The following is an 18,357-nucleotide window of genomic DNA, read 5'->3' as shown; positions in this document are numbered from 1 at the left end:
GGCAAGTGCACTGGCATAATCTGTCTACGAAGCTGCAAAGAATTGAAAGTTTGATCCTCGATTTATTGCTGAGCCAGTTGGCAAGTCCAGTACTTGGGAAAGTCACTCCAGTGCTCCGATTTTACAGTTGTCATCCCTCAGCACCGAGGGTATATTGGCGAAGCAGACTGATTATTTCGGCTCACGACAGGCCAAGTGTGGAGATGTTGATTTTTGTGTGTCGGGGTGTTCATTTCTGTGTGAGAGGTGTTGATTTTTGTGTGAAGCCGAGGTGCGCAATTGGTCGGGTCTGGTACGGCTGGGACAAGCGTCATGCAGAGACAAACCGGCCGGTTCATCCATTCTGAAGACGGCGATACTCGACCCAGCCTCGTCCAAACGGCATTCGGACGCACCTATCGAGTCACTAGCTTCGATGAAATCTTCAGCCTTATGTTTCACATAGCCCAATCCTTTCAATTATCCTGCCTCGTGATCGTTTCCATATTTAGAGATTGGAATTCACAGATCTGGGATTATTTAACTGAGATGAAATGTCTTCCTCATGCAATTTCACTCCGATACCTCTCCACTACCTATTTCTTTTCTTCTCACGAAATCATACGTAGTCTCTATTTTCCCATCGAGTCTACGATTTTTTCCATATTATTGAATTTATTATGTGTTTTACTCTCATCCGGGCAGCTCTTCTGGCTGATCGAGTCCACCGCAGACAGCAAGCAAAAGAAGCAAGGGATACCGCAGAGCAGAAGCAGCAATACCAATACACCAACCCAGCAGCCCTTTACACGGTAGATGGGACCACTGGCGTTGCCTCCGCGGACAAGCCACTCCAACCGCAGCCAGCTATTCCACAGATTGCTTGAGTCCGGCTTTTGAAGAGCTACAGCCGAGCTGTGAAAGCGGAATTTAAGCGGTGACTGCAGAGTAGTAGAGGAATGGAGATCGATTACATGTTGGCTTTGACTTCTGCAATGCTCTTTCTCGAATCAAGCTTGGTCCACTGTTTGGTTGGCAGTTTTTCCTCAAACGATGCGATTAAGGTACACCTGAACTCTGTGCAAAGTTAACTTCCTTAAGGATGCAAACCAGACTTGTATTATGCTTGTTCTCTTGCAAATCATTTTATTATTACTAAATCCATATAGTTTGGCTTTGAGTGCACTCTTAAACCTCCCTCCCACAAGAAGCTCTGAACAAGGTCGGTGGGGGTATCGATCCCACTGTTGTGACACCTCTAGCGAATTGCTTACTGGGTATGGGCACCTCCAACTCAGGTCACTCAACAACCTGTGTAGTCTAACAGCGATTGAACTCACTTCCATGGTGCAGAAACCAGCGAAGAAGAAGTCCTCCACCCCAATTTCGTTCACTGCCACCTCCTTGTGCTACGCGATCCAACCGTCGCCGATTGCCCCCGTGCTTCAGTTGAGGCATAGGCAGTAATCTTGGATGAGCAAAAGTGCAATATTCAGCAAATGGCAATGACATTGCGGCAGCCCAGGGGGAGTGCTTGGAGCGGCAGGGCCACGACTCTTTGAGAGACGCGGAGAAATCCCAGCGATCTCTCGAATGTGCACTTTCACACACCCTTGCAGGTGGAACGACAGCGCTTCTGAATCCAAAATCAGAATTCATGAAGCCACTCAGACCGGGTTCGAGGTCATGCACTTTGATGAAAAGTGCAAAAGCCTCGTATGGTCCGACCAGCAGATCTTGTGGCTCCTTGCCCGGCCCAGCAGCGCCTTCTGCCTGGAAGATTCTTGCGAAGATGTCCCAGGATCCTGCACGCAAACAGGGCACACGCAGGTCATTCTTGTGCCAGTTCGGGAACCCTGTCGGCCACCTAGCCCTCCCTGCGCATGCCTGTGGTCCTCAGTGCGCTTCTCTGACGGGCTGTCTTCGTGAATCCCTGCCAGCCACCTGCCTCTCGCTACCCAAGCCCCCCTTCGGGGCTTGTCCAGAGGACTTTGCATCTTTTGCACTTTTCCAACATTGTCGCTCCAGGAGGGACTCACCGACACGACAAGTCTGCGATCATCCCTTCCAGGATCGCTGAAGAAACAGCACGATCGCACATACTTGCGATTGGCCGTCACATGGAAGATTACGGGCCAGCTCAGCCCGCAAATGAGCGCCACGGCGGCAGAGATCGTTCGCGCATACAAGAACGAAGCCAAAGTCAGCTATCGTAGATTGCACTTTTAAGGTCCAATCTTCCTTTCAATCTTTTCCCAACCCCGGCGAGGAATTCGATAATTTTGCACTCATGATCTGGAGCATACCGCTCCCGCAAGCAGAGCCTGGGCTATTCAATCCGAAAACCACCATACCCAGAACGAGGCTGTAATTCTCATCTTCGCTCACGGCTTCACACGCGCGTGGGTGGGCTGAGCAGCCATGCCCAAGGACTGGGATTATCACAAAGCGGAGATAGAACGGCTGTACATGGTCGAACGACGACCATTGAAAGATGTTCGAAATATTCTAAAGACTCAGTTTGCATTCGATGCCTCGTAAGTCATGCCTCAGCTCTCATGTTCGAGTTGATCATAACTAATATCATGGTTAGGGTCCGAGCCTACCGCATGAAGCTCGACGAATGGCGATTATGGAAAAACAATTCCAAGACTGAACGTCGAAATGCAAAGGCGGTGACCCGGCATCGATCTCGCAATATCGAGGCATCCGGATCAGAGAAGAGCGTTTCAACCTCGATTGTGACAGGGATCCAGTCTCCTCCGCCCGTCGACGTTCCTATGGCACCAGTAGACTTCGTAGAGATCTATGGGGTCCTGGTTCCAAGCGGACCCTTGGATATCTCCGATCTGCTCCCTCTGATTTCCAACCCCTGCAGTCGGCCACTATCCGGACTAGAAATCATCTTGATGAAGTGGAAATCAGACGGCAAATATCTGAAAGCTGCTTTGAATTATCTTTGGGATAATAGGGCTTTTTTCCCCATATACCATCATAATCAAAATGGAATAAGTATATTCCATTTGATCGACACGAAGCTAGACTATCTTGAGAAATTTTCTGTCAAAAAGGTGCTTAGAGATCGACTTCGAGCTAGCTCAGGGCATAGATGAGACATTTCGTTATGCATTCTATCCAGAATGGAAGGCTCTCTGGAGAAAAGCTTGTGCATTACGGAGTTGGGACGACGTGAAGAAGTGCCTGAATATGATCAGCCCAGAGTTCTCGGGGCGATATCTATTCACTTCTACTGCTCTCCCCTTCCTTGCGGAGAAGCTGTTGCAAAAGAACATGGAGCTGTTGGAGCAATGGAGAACTCGAGGTGCTTTCGTCACGGCCAATGAAGCAGAAATGGCCATCACGCCGCTTCGGGAATCTATGGATATCTTGAGCAGCTTTAAAAGGGACAAGTTTGATATTGACACGATCTGGTATAAACGATTTCTGCAATTCCTCGCGTCCAACGAATCTCTTGTCAAATATCAAAAAAGGCAATTGGAACAACTAGAGGAATGCCAGAAGAAGTTTCTCCAACTGAAAACCCTCCATGAATCAGTCGATGGGACCAACGATTTAGTACAGAATCTTCTGAATACAGCAAATCGTGAGTTTGGCAGAAGTTTCAATTTGTGACGAAGCATACTCACCCGTCAACAGTTTTCCAGGAATTCAAAGCCATCTTGGACACTGTCCAACCTGGGGACGTATCATTTTTCGATGAACGTCTCACTCCATGTCCTTCCACACCCACCACGGCCCAGCCAGAGATCTTGCCCAGCACTCATATGGAATTACAGACTCTGCTCGAAAATATGTATAAGAGATGGTCCTGGGAAAAAGATATCAAATGCGACGTGGTCGACCTTCTCAAGCGTATTGAAACCCACTGCTCATCTGGCCCATTGTGCTATGCCGGGAACATCTTCATTCTTATATCAGCGTCGCTGATCGTTCCTCGGAGAGATAAAGTCTGCTTCGCAGCAGCTATTCTTACCGAAATCGATACTTTAATTTATATTTTCCCACCAGACCTTGAGATGGATTGGGATGCATGGCTCATCGTTCATAATTCGTCCAACCTGCGAGAGCTGCAAGAGAATGTCTGTCTTTCATTTAGGCTCGAACCTTACTTCGACGATCGTAACCGACCAGAGGCAGTCGAATTGATTCTGAACGCATTTGTTGTTTTCGTTGGAGAGCAAACTCTTTTCAACACAAAAATGAAAATCCTACAATATTACCAAGTGAGAGGAGATGTGCATGAAATTGAACATGCTAGAATCCAGTTCAAACATTTCCGTCAAGTATATATAGAAATCTTGAACAAAATTCGTGCTCGAAATTTAAAGGTGGACCAACAGCGGAACGACTTCCTTGTGCGGATGCTGGCCTGGGAAGCCGCTGATGAATTGGTCTTTGAGAGTTCCGAGGAGGAGTCTGGCGATTCTGGGGACGATTTCACTGAATCTGACATTGAGTCTACCTGACCTGGCGAGCAGCTGGCTCGAGGGCGAATCTTTGTTTCCTACATACGCCTAGCTTCATGAACTAAAATCCATCGCTAAGTCCAGGGTTGGAGTTCCACTTCAAAGTGCACAATAGACTTCCCTATTTTGATTAAAAGTCTTCCAGCTCGCACCTTAGATCTACCCCAATGTTGCAAATGCCCAAACAGCGATTTTCGTGGGACGGCTGCCTTGTCACCCGCAGGGGGAGGCAAATTGGTGAAAATCACGTGGTCGCTAATTAAGGGGGCAGAACGATAAGAACCAAAAAATTAATACATTTATATATCACTATACCGTTATAGTAAAAGAAGAATACATAATCCCCAGACGCTGTAAGTGTCTTACGGACCCTATTATCTAGACTTTTGATCATTAAGACACCGAAAATGTCTGGCGGATCTTGTCGTTTGATGATCGTGATATAATGTTTATTTTGAAATACCAAGCCAGAGGCAAGAATGAAAGTTGCTTTGCTCTGCAACCCGGAAAGAAGAATTTTTAATATCTAAGCCAGAGGCAGAGGTGGTTTGGTTTCGCTCTAAGCCTACGGCGAAGAGCATTGTTTTTATTTCAACTCCCCGGACTAGGCTGGTAAGAAGAGTGCTTAACTTCAAGGCTCTTGCGAGCCTGTTGGTTATGCACGATTTGAGCTACCAATGCTCTACTTGAGTTCCCGAGGTAACCCAAGTGGCAAAATTTGCTATTTGAAATTATATAGACTGAGTGAAGTAGGTCATCCCGAGAACTCTGCTCCTGGGATGAGGATATCGGGATTTTGAGGCTATTGGAGTCAGTCACGGTGGCATTTTGAGAACATTGAGAAGTTCCCGCTTGTAGCTATTTGATTCTGGCCAAGAAGTAATCCACAACGCTAGTGATGAGACAGGAAGCTGCTTGAAAGGGATAACAAAAAACAACTGCTACGAGACCAGAAGTTACCGCTTCGATCCAGGACTGACTCGCTTTCTGAAGCTAACAATGACCAATACCGACGGCTTTGAGCCCGAGACAAATTCGAGGAATGACTGATTCAGCATCATGGATCAACAATCCTCATGGCGAGTCTCCCCATTCCACTCAATGCCAATAATCACGCAACTAGCATAGCCAGTTCCACGATATCAGAACCCTCTTACTTTGTGATTAGCCCGGATTTCCAATCCACTTCCGTCGGCTGAAGGGTGGCTGCGCAAAACGTAGTTGAATATCCACCGCCTTTTCAATGGATTCGGCTTCTCATCAGGGGAATAATCAGGATCCTCACTCTTACAAATTCCACACTCTTCGAGCACACACTGCTCCTCAGATGGCACTTTCATAAAGGACATCTTCCAACAATCCGAGAAGAGAATGTAGAACTCCCCGCGTAAGTTGTCCATAATTCGATGCCAGTTATCTTGTCCGAGGCGGACTACTGCATGCCTTGCGTCTGCGTAGGACCAGATAAACCCAGCGTTGAGGATATGACCAAAGCGTCCATTTGATTGAACGAAACGCTGGAGTTCAACACTCAATTTGTCTAGTTGAATGTCAGTATAGTCAATTTCGCAATGACTCAAGAGAATCTTAGAAAAGTGGATGCTCCTTCAGATGGTGCTTGACACAAAGGGTTCGGGCACTCACTCCCAAGCACTCCGACTGGGACTTTGACAATAATTGGATCTCCGAAGAGTTGGAATTGATCCCAACCTGCATAAGCAAATAAGGCGAGCCCTTTGGCATTCACTGGCCAGGCTTCTAGCTCAACTACGGGGCTTTGCGAGAGGTATAGTTCTGGCTGAGAATTCTGTGGTCGAGATCTTTCTGGCTGACGGTTCCGCGGGATTGCCGTCTGCTGATCAGATCTCCACGGCCGATTCTTGAGTCGATCAAGAAAAGTTGGACGCCGTTGACGAGCTGAAATACCAGGGCGGCCCCGGCCATCGAGAAGCTGGCCTGCCTGTGGTCTGTCTGAACGACCAGCTGAAGCTCTCATCGAGGATGCACCAGGCTCACTACATCCAGTTGCCTGGGTCACCCCTTGCACTGGACGCTCCATATTGAAACTGTTCTCTCCATCTGCGCTATTTACAGGACCAACTGGGCTTCCTATCGAGGATGTAGCAGGCCCACAAACCCGACGGACAATCTTCTGCATTGTTTCTTGGCTCGGCAAAACCCCACATTGTTGACGAACTGTGGCGATGACCTCTTGTATCCATTCCAATTCGTTCACTCTATTCGAATCTAGATTCGGCTCACCAACCCGATCGACGATCTCCTGTATTGAATCCTGCATTGGGACAGGCCCGCTGCTGTGGGGAAGCGTTTGTGCCAGAGGCTCCATGTTAACAATGGTCTCCCTATTAGCTCTGTTGGCAGAACCAGCTGAGGTATGCATCGAAAATGAACCAGGCCCACGTCGGATGGCCTGTTTGAAGGTTGCGGGAATCACAGGCACCACAGATGGTCTCTTGGGGTTATTGCTTCCACCCGCTCTGTTTGCAGCAGAAGCTGGAGGGGGATTCTGAGCCTGTGGACGCATAGCAGCTTCAACATGCTGAACGGTCAACACCCGTCGTCCGCCGGGAGCTCGATCAGGTGTAGCAGAATACTGAGCAGGAATCTCGAATCTTCTTGGTGGTGTTGCGCCTTCAGCATGTCGAGAAACAGCAAGGCCGCTGCCAGTAGCGGAAGACCGAGCGACAGTGGCATAAGACTGAGCAGGAGTAGAGGTGGACCCGGGAGCTTCCTTCGAAGGTGACTGAGCTGGCGATGCCCTGGATTTGAGATTCGCGGGTGTCCCCGTGGGACTTCGATTAGTGGTCGCACTGGTATCCCCAGCCACCTGTGCCCAAGACTGCTGCCTCACGAAGGTGTTGGGGAAGTAGCTCTGAGTGCTGCAATAGCTGCCCTGAGAGCTGGGCGTTGTCATAGGTGTCGAAAGGGTAAATGAAGGAGAACTGGAGATGGCGGGCCATTCCTCTTCGCGAGGCTCGTTAGGCGGGAGCTGCATTGTTCCAGCTGCGGGCTGTGAAGATTGGTGAAGTATTGAAGAGGAAATATACAGTTGCGTTAGAGAATACTGTCTGGAAAGTGGTGCGATGAAATATAAATTGTTGTTGTTGTTGTTGAGAGAATGGGCTGCAAAACAGTTTGTGAGATGAAGTGGGCAAGGGTTTATGGTCCTTTCCTTGATGTGAAGGAACTTAGGAACTCCATTCGGTCCACCCAGTTGGGAAGGTGCGGTTGCCATCGACAGTTTGGAAGAAAAGTTGGCGAGACGAAAGTGAAGGGGAAAGAGCGACCAACATCGAAAGACTTGAAATATTAGAAGACCAAAACTGTTCAATGCATAGTTATACCTGACCTGACATAGTGGCTACCGCAAAAAGAGAAAAGGGTGACCAAATCGTAGGATCCCATGTGCTTAGATGCCCTACAGCCCACAGAGAAGGTGGGCTGAATCATAAACAGATGAATTTATACCTATGTAGTATATGCAAAAATGCTACCAAGTGGAATGCAATAGAAGATGCCTTTTCCGCACCGACACAATGCGCCAAAGCTCACAAGTTCTTAATCTCATACTTCTTCCTCAAGAACTCACCCCACTTCAAAATCGCCCACGGCACAGGCAGCAACGCCAAGCCAATGAAACCCAAGAGACTGTTGCCCCAGCCAAGTCCTAAAGTATCATACATTTTCTGGCCGCACAGCGGAAGCACCGCGCCCATGATACTCCTGACGACTGTATTCGCAGCCAAGGCACTCGCAGCATAGAGCGCAAAGGCATCAATCAGGTACAGCGAGATGCACATGAAGACCGCGATGTTGCCCATGCCGATCAGGACAGTGGCCAAGATGGGTACGATCCAGTGGACTTTGTATTGTGCTGTCCAGCCATAGATGAACAGCCCAATGGGAATAAGACAATATGCAGGGAGCAGAGAAGTGAGACGAGCTTCGGGTTGCAGCACAGCACCGTCGCCTGTCGCTTCACCAGCTGCTTCCATGGCTTCTTTCCTCGCCTTGAAGACACGGTCTGTTGACCAGGCAAAGAATCCCACTGCGGATATGGAACCGAATCCCAGGCCAAGGAAGGTGAGGCCGACAATTCCAGATGAGAAGTGGTAGGCCTCTTCAAAGACTGGCGTGAAGGTTGTGAAAAGGAGGTACAGGTAGCCGTATATGACCCCGACGTAGAGTGCTAGTAATAGGACGATTGGAGACTTGACGAGCATTTTCATGGGGCGGATGATCGAATGGAGGAAGAAGTCTTGAGGTGAAAGGCCGACATCGAGCTTGGAGCGTAGCTCCTTGTTTCCAGTTTCGACCTGTAGCCGGATCGTCTTGCGTTGGAGAATGACGACGGCATACGTCTCTCTCATGAACACTAAGCTGAGAAGTCCAAAAAGTCCAGAGAGCATGCAGAGGACCCAGAACGTCCATCTCCAGCCCTTGGCTTGACTCAAAAAGCCGCCAGCAACAGGCCCGACTGAAGGTGTTAGAAACTGCCTACGAAATTGAACGACGAGACTCACTAATTGGTCCGAAAATAGGCCCCACAACAAATCCAGACATTGCTTTTCCTCTCTTCTGTTGAGTCACCAGGTCTGCAATCGTCCCACCTCCATTTGTCAACGGCGCGCTGCCAAATACGCCCGCTAGGAATCTGAACCCTACCAAGAAGTTCAGATTCGGCGCAAGGGCACACGCAATATTGCAAGCAAAGAACAAAGCATTGCAAGCATGATACACGGGCAATCGACCATAAATCTCGCTCAGCGGAGCGAAAAAGAGCGGGCCAACGGCGAACCCAAGCACATAAACCGAGACCACGAAACCAGCCAGCTCAACATTACTACTCTTAAACTCCTTCATCAACTCCGGCACACCAGGCGCAAACATCGAAGATCCCAGCGGCGTGACGAAGCAGAGTGCCGACACCAAGCAAATGTTCAGGAGCTTGATCCACGGCTTAAAGTTGGTCGGGTTCAGAGGATCATCAGGGCCGTCCCACCAAACCATATTCGAATCGTCTTCTTCAGTCGAACCCGCCTCTCCCGCTTTCTCGACATCATTGTTGGAGCTATTCCTCTCTATGCTTTTCCTGGAGGCCTTATGGCTCAGCACGATCGATTGTCTCCGCTTCAACTCCCCTTGTGCATCGAGGATGTAGCCTTCATTCGACGGTATATCGGCATCGTGCCCTTCATATGCAGCCAGCGTCTCTTTCTCTAAGTCCGTCAATCGAGGTTGGGGAGGGGATGGCGGCCGCGCATGTTGTGTTTGTGTTTCCTGGGATGGGGCCGCTTTGGGTTCCGCGGCTGGGGAACTCATATTCGCGTTTGGCAGATCGCCTGCGGCTGTCAGCACTCTGTTCTGCCATTGTTGAAGTGATATCGACAAGGTCGTGGTTGTTTCGATGATGTCGCCAGCTGGGCTGTTGTGGAGAGGAGAGCGAGCGAGCGAGCTTACTAGATTATGCAGCGGGCCGCCAAACGTGGGGTAGCTGGGAGAAGCCTGCCTGTTGATAACCTACCAGCTCACACAAAACTACAGTAGTTGAACTTTAGGGGGAAGAGAACCTTTTGTCACCGCATCACAAAGTCAAAAATGGGGCCGGAGGAAGTAGCTCCGTGTTATATTCATGGGAAAGATGAATGCGCCGCCAACTGTGAATAAATACATCGGGTCGGGAGTTGAGGACAGGAAGTCTGTGCACAATTTGTGCACAACGGCATAATTTCCACAAATAGGGGATAAATCTGTGCAAGATATCTGCATGGCCGGAGATGATGCAGGGCTGCCCCTGCACGGGCCCGAGGGCTGGGGACCGACGAGCCTTCCAAATTCCAATTTTTACATTTCAGGAGAGCCTTCAGGGACCAAGTAGGTGGAGTCTTCGGTGGTTGGCACTGAGCCTCTTCAAACAACCCTTCAAGGCAAAACCCAGGAGTCTGTTCAGCTGGAAGAAAATAAATTCGAGCTTCGTTGCTCGGGATGGGACATTTAGAACCACGCCCCTCCCACCTATGCGAGTACGAGGCGTTGGATTTTGCCAAGAGAACAACAGCGAGCACCGAGCATCGAAACGCCTCCTCATTGCCTCAGTAGCCCAGTTGGTTGAAGTCTGCGGCTCAGATGATTTACATAAAATCGCCGGGTGCTGACTGGCGGTCCTCAATTCCGATTGACAGCTCAACTGTGATTGGAGCGAGTGGAAGTCTATGTTCAACACTTGTATCCGTTCTCACCCCCGGATGCAGCACGAGCATTAGATTCGACAAATTAACCCGACCCAGAAACGACCTACTAAGTCCATAGCCCACCTTCTGTTGTGTCCATTCCGGCAACTTCTTAATCTCCTCAATATCGTTAGCAAGATACTGACTCTCCTTCTGCCTCATCCATTCCCCCCATAAAGAAAGTTTAATAAACCAATCTCTCCTCATCCTTCGTCGTATTCGCCGATTAACGATGAGGGCAAGCAGAAAGAACCACAAACGCATCCCCCGGATTCACCTCAGCATAGAAACATTACTCTTCCTTTGGAGGGCCTTCGGCGTAGTCCCTAAGGTAAAAACTGGGATGAATCGAGTTGTTCTGTTAGCTCGTGTGGCTATCTTTCCCCGTCATGGCCAAGGACCTGTTCAGAGACAGCAGGGTAGTCGCGGTGGTGTGTCTCGATGAAGTGCTTGATTCCCCACATCAAAGCCAAATCTCCAACATCAAATCTCAGGTTAAGAATAGCTCATCCAATTATGCAAATTCTCACTAGTGAGCAACGAATCACAAACTCCAAGCCACAGCCCATTCCCCACAATCCTCACAGCAAATGTCCTCGATTTCTCCACCAATCAAAGCTCACTGTGTCTCTGGCGGGAAGAAGCCTCCTTTCCAGGGCGAGTCAGCATCCAGACGGGAACGAACATCTTTTTCAATTTGCGTGGTTTCCTTGGTGCTCAGAAAATTCCAGGTGATTACTCCGCTGGTGAGTCTCAATGCGTTGACAAGTGAGTCGGTTGATACGATAGCTGTGTCGAAGGACCGGACTTTGGGGAGTGTCGAGGAAGAGCTCTTGAGTGTTTTATCTGAGAAGGCTTGTAGTGGAGAGGAAGTTGCGCTGGGCGCCATGGTGCCTGTTTCCTGTTCAGCAGTCTGAGGCGTTTATCTGGAGATTTCCGAAAGTGAAAGGAAAGGTGAAAGGTTTCTTGTGCTTTCGATCCAGTTTCGTGAAGCAAGACTATCTCAACGGGAAAGTATGTACTAATGCCCAAAACACCTAAAGAGTATAGAGATAAGGGCGTCTATAATACTTAGAGGGGCTATTCATTGGTCTCGATAACAGTGGTGGACCACAAAGATGGGATAACCCCTCATTTCGTCCTCACACAGGGCAGCGCGCATCCCACTTTCACCCCTATTTTGACGAGGGACTTGACGAGTGACATCGGATGACAGACGTAGAGACATTGAATACCTGCAATAGTCAAGAGGGTGTTGACAACGGAGACACAGGCCTCTCACGATAGACAATCAACTGTTAGGCCATAACCGTAACCATATATACACTACTCAAGTAAAACTCCCAAGCGCCTATGCTCGTCGTCAGCCGCCCTCAACATCCATTTCCCAAAATGATACCCGAATTAACTCCATCTAACAAATGCAGCAGAACCCACTATTTTCACCTTCACTGGTTCCACCTTCCCTCCTAGTCCCTAATAGTATCATAATAACTCTTCGCCCTTAATACCTTCCCCTTCCAAAAGAAGACCCACGGAACCGGCATCAACACGACGCTCACAAAAGCAAACACGCTTCCCGCCCAATGCACACCCATCGCTTGGTACATCTGTATCGTGAAGAGCGGGAACGCGGCGCCGAAGCCGTAGCGCAGGATGCCGTTGGCTGCTACGGCTGAGGCACCATTTTCGGATTGGTAGACGTTGACGAGGTAGGTTGTTGCTGATATCTGTGGACGATGTGTTAGGTTTTGGTAAGGATGGAGAAGAGGGAGGGAGGAAGGAGGAAGGGAACGTACGAAGATTCCTAAACATCCCCAGCCAAAGGGAACACCAGCCAGAACTGGCACGATCCAGTGCACGTCTTTGTTTGGCGCCCACGCAAACCAGAATAGACCGATTGGCAACATGAAACTCCCAAGCATCGCAGCATAGAGGCGGTGTTCAGGTGCTGGTCTCCCATTTGCTTTGATTGACGCTCGTCGGTAGAGTGTTGCGTCGAAGATCCCGAATGATAATATAGCGAAGATGAACCCAATCAGAATACCGATGAATGTAAGACCGATTTCCTTCTGGTTGAAGTGGTAGACGGATTGAAAGACGTAGTTGTAAGAGCCGAAGAAACTGAATATCATTGCAAATGCGAAGCCGGTGTAAATGCTTAGGTAGGCAACAAGAGGCTTGATTTTAATTAGCAGGTGGAATCGGAGTGAGAAAGAAACTTACCTCGATCAACATCATATGCAGCGGTCTGAAAAATGCTTGTCGAAGCTTCCGTAAAAGTATTCGAGTGTCGCCAGTTTGATGCGGAGCTTTGATTCCAAGCTTCTTCTGCCTGAGGTACAGAATCCGCTTCGGTGAAGTCTCCTGCATAAACAATGCAGCCAAGGCGATCGGGGTAGCAACGATCATGATCACCCACATCGACCATCTCCAATCATTGTCATATTCGCTGATAATGTATGCGCCTGTGAGGGGACCCAGGGCTGGGCCTAGGAAAGGAGACATGACGAAGAATAATGAAGCTTTACCCTGGCTCTCGTGAGTCCATAGGTCGGAGATTGTTCCTGATGGATGTCAGATCTCGTTATGAAAGGGGTTCATGAGAAACTTACCAGCTCCCACGGCCAGCGCTCCAGAACCGCCCATGGCAGCAAAGAAACGCATGACTATTAGAAGAGTAACACTGTTTGCTGCTCCCGCTATCGCTGTGAATGTGAGGAGGATGGGCATTGTGGACCAGTAAACAGCCCGACGACCATAGAGTTCGGACAGAGGAGCTGCGATAATGGGACCGATGGTAAAGCCGAGAACATATAAAGATAGAGGAAGAATGGCAACCTCTCTAGTCACATGGTACTTAGCCATTATGATTGGGATTGCTGGTGTATATACGGATGAGCCAACTGTGCTGATCAATGTTAGTCAATGGTGGTAGAATGTTGGTTGGCTTGTGAACTCACATCACAAAACCATACAACGCTGGTATTGCTGTATGAAAGACTTTTTTGATAGTTGACCAATTTCGTGCGTTCCCTGGATCCTCTGGAGAGTCCCAAACTAGTTCCTGGGGAAGTCCAGTCTCAAGATCGGGATCTCCATCAGGTGAATCGGGATCTCCAAGTTTCTCTGCTATGTCGAGTGAGGTTGAGTTTCTGTCAGAGGGAGCTTGAATGTCATGACTCGGTTTTGTTTCCTTATCGAATGCAATATCCGACGCCATCATGGGAGGGGGGTAGACTTGTATCGTGCTGTAACTACAGAAGCAGGATTGAAAGATACTGTGAAGGATATTTCAAGACTAAGAATATAAGGTCGAAAAGAGTAATATATAGTAAAAGGATTCTTGCGCTTTAGCAAATGACATGACGAGTCTCGGATATCGCCATCATTATCAAGCTTCACAGCTTCACAAGGACATTGAAAGACGGCAATGATGAGTAAAGACTCCGCAAATACTACAGGGGGGTTGACGGTTTTAAGCCACCGATTGCGAACTGAGGGCTGGCATTCAACAGGAGGCCGAGCCCTCCAAGCCGGGTAAAGCCTCTGCAGTGCTCGAGGCTTTTGAGTGCAACTTGACGCCCCGAAACGCCGCATCAGTATCAGGCCATGAACGGCAGAGGAACTCATCAACTCCGCTCCCGCGAGAAGCAAACTAACACTCCTCCTGGTTCGAACGATAGGCCGGGTGTGCGGAAGAGAGGCAATGGCAGGGAAGCCATTGGTGCGGACGAAATAACGGAGAAAGAGGCTTCAAATTCCAATGTCTGAGAACTCGGGTTGGATTAGTGAACCAATTTTGAAGCGCCTGCCGAGGTCTTTCAGCGTCACGTGAGCATAGCGCATTGCAACGAACGGTCTATTCTGCAAAGTTGGCTGCAAAGTATGCAGCGATACGCAGCGATACAAGTTGTGCAGGAGGGAGGAGGCTCTGGGAGGTCAAGAATAGACGTCTGACGGAGTTGATAATCTGAGACTCTTGATTGGCTGACAGGTTCTCGAATTGGAGTGAGCGGGAACTCCCGCAAAATCATGCTTCAAAGCTCACCTCGAACTATCCAAGGCCTCCAAACACCACCACCAGCAAGCAATGATTATACGGTACCCACCAGCGAGTGCCCTTCGATCCAATGGCCTCAGTACCGTGTGCCTATCATGTCTTCTCAAAACGCCGGCCGCACCGCGAACGGTGACGAGAAATTTCTCGAGGACATCGAATGTTCAAGCTTCAGTGGCAGCAACACCACGACTTCGAGCCGGATACTTCTCCGCCAATTCCCTACTCGAAAAAGCGCGCATAAGCTCAAGGAGAGGAGCCTTGACGTCTACGATCCCTGAAACGAGCTCAATTACAACTTCAAATGAAGCTCCGAAGCTCCCATCGTCACCCTCCCCTCCACCCCCCTCAACCCAAGACCTCCCCCACCGCCGACGACAAGCCACACGGCGAGCAGCAGCTACCGCAGATCTCGTCCTCCCACCCAACACCTCCTCCACCCTCTCCACAACTGCCTCCGAAGCCCCTCCCAACTCCCTGCGAAGACTAATCCCCGTCCTCCTCTCGCTCTCCAAACCCCGCCTCTCCATCCTCGTCGTCCTGACCGCCTGCGCCTCATACTCCCTCTACCCAGTCCCCGAACTCCTCTCCGCAACCGCCACGCCTTCCCTCTCCCCACTCACGCTCCTCTTCCTCACCACGGGCACAACCCTCTGCGCCGCGTCCGCAAACGCATTCAACATGCTCTACGAGCCGAAATGGGATGCTATGATGTCTCGAACACGGAACCGGCCGTTAGTCCGCGGCCTGATCTCTACACGCGGGGCGGCGGTATTTGCTATCCTAGCAGGGTTGGCCGGAACCGCCGCTCTTTATTACGGCGTCAATCCTACAGTTTCGTTCCTAGGGGCATTGAATATCGTGCTCTATGCAGGGGCTTATACACCGCTAAAGCGCGTCTCGGTGGTTAATACCTGGATCGGGGCTATCGTTGGCGGTATCCCGCCTTTGATGGGCTGGGCTGCAGCAGCGGGACAGAGCGCCACACATGGAGATTGGAAAGAGCTGCTCCTGGGAGAGCAGAACTTCGGGGGCTGGTTACTCGCAGGTTTACTATTTGCGTGGCAATTCCCGCACTTCATGTCCCTGAGCTGGCCGATTAGAGAGGAGTACAAGAATGCGGGGTACAAGATGTTATGTTGGGTGAACCCTGCACGGAACGGGCGAGTAGCGCTGCGATACAGTCTGCTGTTCTTCCCGATTTGTATCGGGCTTTGCTATACGGGAATCACAGAGTGGAGCTTTACGGTGGCGAGTGCGCCTGTTAATATTTGGTTGGTCAAGGAAGCGGTAAGGTTTTGGAAATTGGAAGGGCATAAGGGGAGTGCAAGGGGGCTGTTCTGGGCTAGTGTATGGCATCTGCCCGTGGTTATGATTTTGGCGATGGTAGAGAAGAAGGGCATGTGGCAGCGTGTGTGGAGGGCTGCTATAGGCCAACCTGACTTGGATGGGGATGAGGAGGATTGGTTAGAGGAGGATGAAGAGGAGGCTGTGCTGTCCAGCAAACGTGTGAAGCCTGAAACGAGAGCGGCCGCGATTGCATTACCGCCCAGATAGACGATTTCTAGACCGGGTTTGTGCGAGTAGGAGTTTAGGAGCAGATTGGGTGCGGTGTGAGGGAATGAATGTTGCATTTTGGCTGAAGAGCTAATGCTCTGCTATCGGTGTACTTTTACAAGGCTATTCTACACAGTTCATATCTCATGAATCAAATCCGATCCGATCTCAAAGGATTGTCGTGGCCGAACGAGGCCCAAAATGCAGTCGAGCGCCAAAACACCAATCAACTTAATCCATGCATCTCATCTCACCCTTCAAAACCAACAAAAGTATCAACGTCCATTTCCAGGCCGATTGATTATCGCATCGATCCCCATGTCCATGCTAGGCAGTCTCTGCCCGTGCGGGTGGTAGCCTCCGCTCCCACCACTGCCGGCGCTGGAGCTGTAGTGGTGTCCCTGATATGCGCTCGCACTGCCGGAACGATCACTAGCTCCATCTCCGTCATAATCAGCTCCTATGTCATCGCCGAGACCGAGTCCGCTATCGTCTCGATCGTACGCACCTTGGTAAGGCCCGCTTTGAGAGGTGTCGAGCATGCGTTCGCGGCGGGCGCAGGAGCGGGCTGCTGTTTGGAGGTTCTTGAGGCCTTGTGACATGCACTTGATCGCAAGTTAACTTTATTCGTTGGAATGGTTAGGAAGGAAGAAGTACCTTTTGCTCAACAACATTCCATTTCTCGCCAGTTTCTGCAGCCAGCCCTGACCAGATCTCTCTCCTCATGCCCATATAATTCTTCGCTAGAGACTCTAGCTTTAGCCCATCCCAATCGTCTGCACTTCGTCTCTCCATCAACCGTTCGTGCCGTTTCCGACAAGCGTTGGGTGTTTTGGAGGGGAAGTAGGCTTGCTGGATGGGAGCCCAGTTCATCCCTTGTGCTCGAGCTGCCATGAGAGTCTGATCATCTTGGGGGTTCCATGCTCCGCTCGAAGGGCGTATCGAGGCTAGCGGTGGTGCTTGAGCCATCTGAGTGTATTGTGGAGTACTCAAGGGAAGTTGTACCGGTCCACCATTGGGGTAACCAGAGGGCTGCTGGGTGTACGACTGTTGAGACATACTGGGCGTGAGGGGAACCGAGGAATTATAGTAGCCGTTCTGAATGTCGGGCCGGGACGAGACGGGAGCGTATGCGGTCGTTGGGGTAGTGACTGGGGTCAGGCGGTAGTATCCTTGACTTCGCACGGCCCTGTGTTGTCCCTTTGGCATCTTACAACGAGTGAGGAGATGTGATGGGCGATGGGTGAAGGGTGATGGAGAGGCGAGGATTGGAATGAGATACCTCGCCAGGAGGGCTTGGGGATCAAACGAACGAGTTGAGAACGAGAGGATAGGAAGAGATGAAACGACGAAAGGAAATTCGCGTATGGGGTATATAGAAAACAAATGCAGTGGCTCTGGGAGGAGGAGAGAAGGAGGCCTGGGCAAGGGACTGGCGGCCGTGCTTTATACAATTCGGTCCCAAACGGATTGTTGGAAGGGGGATGACGGTGGGGGCTGCAACAAGATGTTTATAGCCTTACCGACGCCCAGACAGTCCTAAATCGAGACCACACTGAACTTGCTGAAACAAGCGGACCTGGATTTAGACTGTGTAACTGCAGTTCTGCCTCCAAGTCAGGCGCGTTCTAGAGGGTTTGAGGGAGAATGAAACTCGCGGCCCCGACCCGTTTGCCGCGCAGACGGTACCAAGTCTCCAACGATCGTGATGCGCCATCAGATGGTCCATCATATTGGTCCACTTGGCCCAGTAGGCGGTTGTATCATTTCAGAGTTTGAGAAGTGAGGTCGGCGCGTATTAGCGGGCGGTAAATTGGACGGGAAGGGCCATAAATAGGTCGGTGGGCCAAGGGGCCAGAGGGGCTCAAAGTCAGCCTTGTCGCAATCTCTGTCCACGGGGCGGCAGATCGTCTCCTGAAACAAGAATTGGCTTTTTCGGGAGCGCCAACGGAGATGAGTGGTTCGGAGGATATGTAGAGCGCGCGTCTACTGTTAATGAGTGGGAAGGAACGAAGATGGGACG

General features: G+C 50.2%; 4 protein-coding genes across 4 annotated transcripts; 1 reads left to right on the top strand and 3 right to left on the bottom strand.

Annotated features, from left to right (window-relative positions):
- Positions 1-8,035: 8,035 nt before the first annotated feature.
- On the bottom strand, positions 8,036-9,809 carry K444DRAFT_647526 (MFS general substrate transporter; the record flags this gene model as incomplete). The annotated part of the gene is made up of 2 exons (XM_024885350.1): positions 8,036-8,964; positions 9,011-9,809. The coding sequence occupies 2 exons, from the start codon at positions 9,807-9,809 to the stop codon at positions 8,036-8,038; spliced, it is 1,728 nt and encodes a 575-aa protein (XP_024728222.1).
- Positions 9,810-11,954: 2,145 nt separating this feature from the next.
- K444DRAFT_573825 (putative polyamine transporter 4) lies at positions 11,955-13,956 on the bottom strand. The gene is made up of 5 exons (XM_024877416.1): positions 13,681-13,956; positions 13,333-13,628; positions 12,944-13,284; positions 12,517-12,897; positions 11,955-12,447 (listed from the first exon to the last, which is right to left on the bottom strand). The coding sequence occupies exons 1-5, from the start codon at positions 13,941-13,943 to the stop codon at positions 12,187-12,189; spliced, it is 1,542 nt and encodes a 513-aa protein (XP_024728221.1). The 5' UTR covers positions 13,944-13,956; the 3' UTR covers positions 11,955-12,186.
- Positions 13,957-15,098: 1,142 nt separating this feature from the next.
- K444DRAFT_504355 (mitochondria protoheme IX farnesyltransferase) lies at positions 15,099-16,265 on the top strand (the record flags this gene model as incomplete). The annotated part of the gene is made up of 1 exon (XM_024873380.1): positions 15,099-16,265. A coding segment is annotated over one exon (1,167 nt), but the record flags the coding sequence as incomplete, so codon positions are not given.
- A 344-nt stretch (positions 16,266-16,609) lies between these two features.
- On the bottom strand, positions 16,610-17,543 carry K444DRAFT_544741 (uncharacterized protein; the record flags this gene model as incomplete). The annotated part of the gene is made up of 2 exons (XM_024876078.1): positions 16,610-16,939; positions 16,992-17,543. The coding sequence occupies 2 exons, from the start codon at positions 17,541-17,543 to the stop codon at positions 16,610-16,612; spliced, it is 882 nt and encodes a 293-aa protein (XP_024728219.1).
- Positions 17,544-18,357: the final 814 nt, after the last annotated feature.

The sequence above is a fragment of the Hyaloscypha bicolor genome, assembly GCF_002865645.1.
Source record: "Hyaloscypha bicolor E unplaced genomic scaffold K444scaffold_182, whole genome shotgun sequence".
Taxonomy (NCBI): Eukaryota; Fungi; Ascomycota; class Leotiomycetes; order Helotiales; family Hyaloscyphaceae; genus Hyaloscypha; species Hyaloscypha bicolor.
Note: the sequence above shows the minus strand (reverse complement) of the source record. Positions and strands in the feature narration are given on the sequence as shown.

Coding starts and splice junctions, on each gene's coding strand:
- K444DRAFT_573825 (XM_024877416.1), bottom strand. CDS start 13,943: ATGATGGCGTCGGATATTGCATTCGATAAGGAAACAAAACCGAGTCAT. Junction 13,629..13,680: donor GCGTTGTATGGTTTTGTGAT/GTGAGTTCACAA, acceptor AACATTGATCAG/CACAGTTGGCTCATCCGTAT. Junction 13,285..13,332: donor AGCGCTGGCCGTGGGAGCTG/GTAAGTTTCTCA, acceptor GACATCCATCAG/GAACAATCTCCGACCTATGG.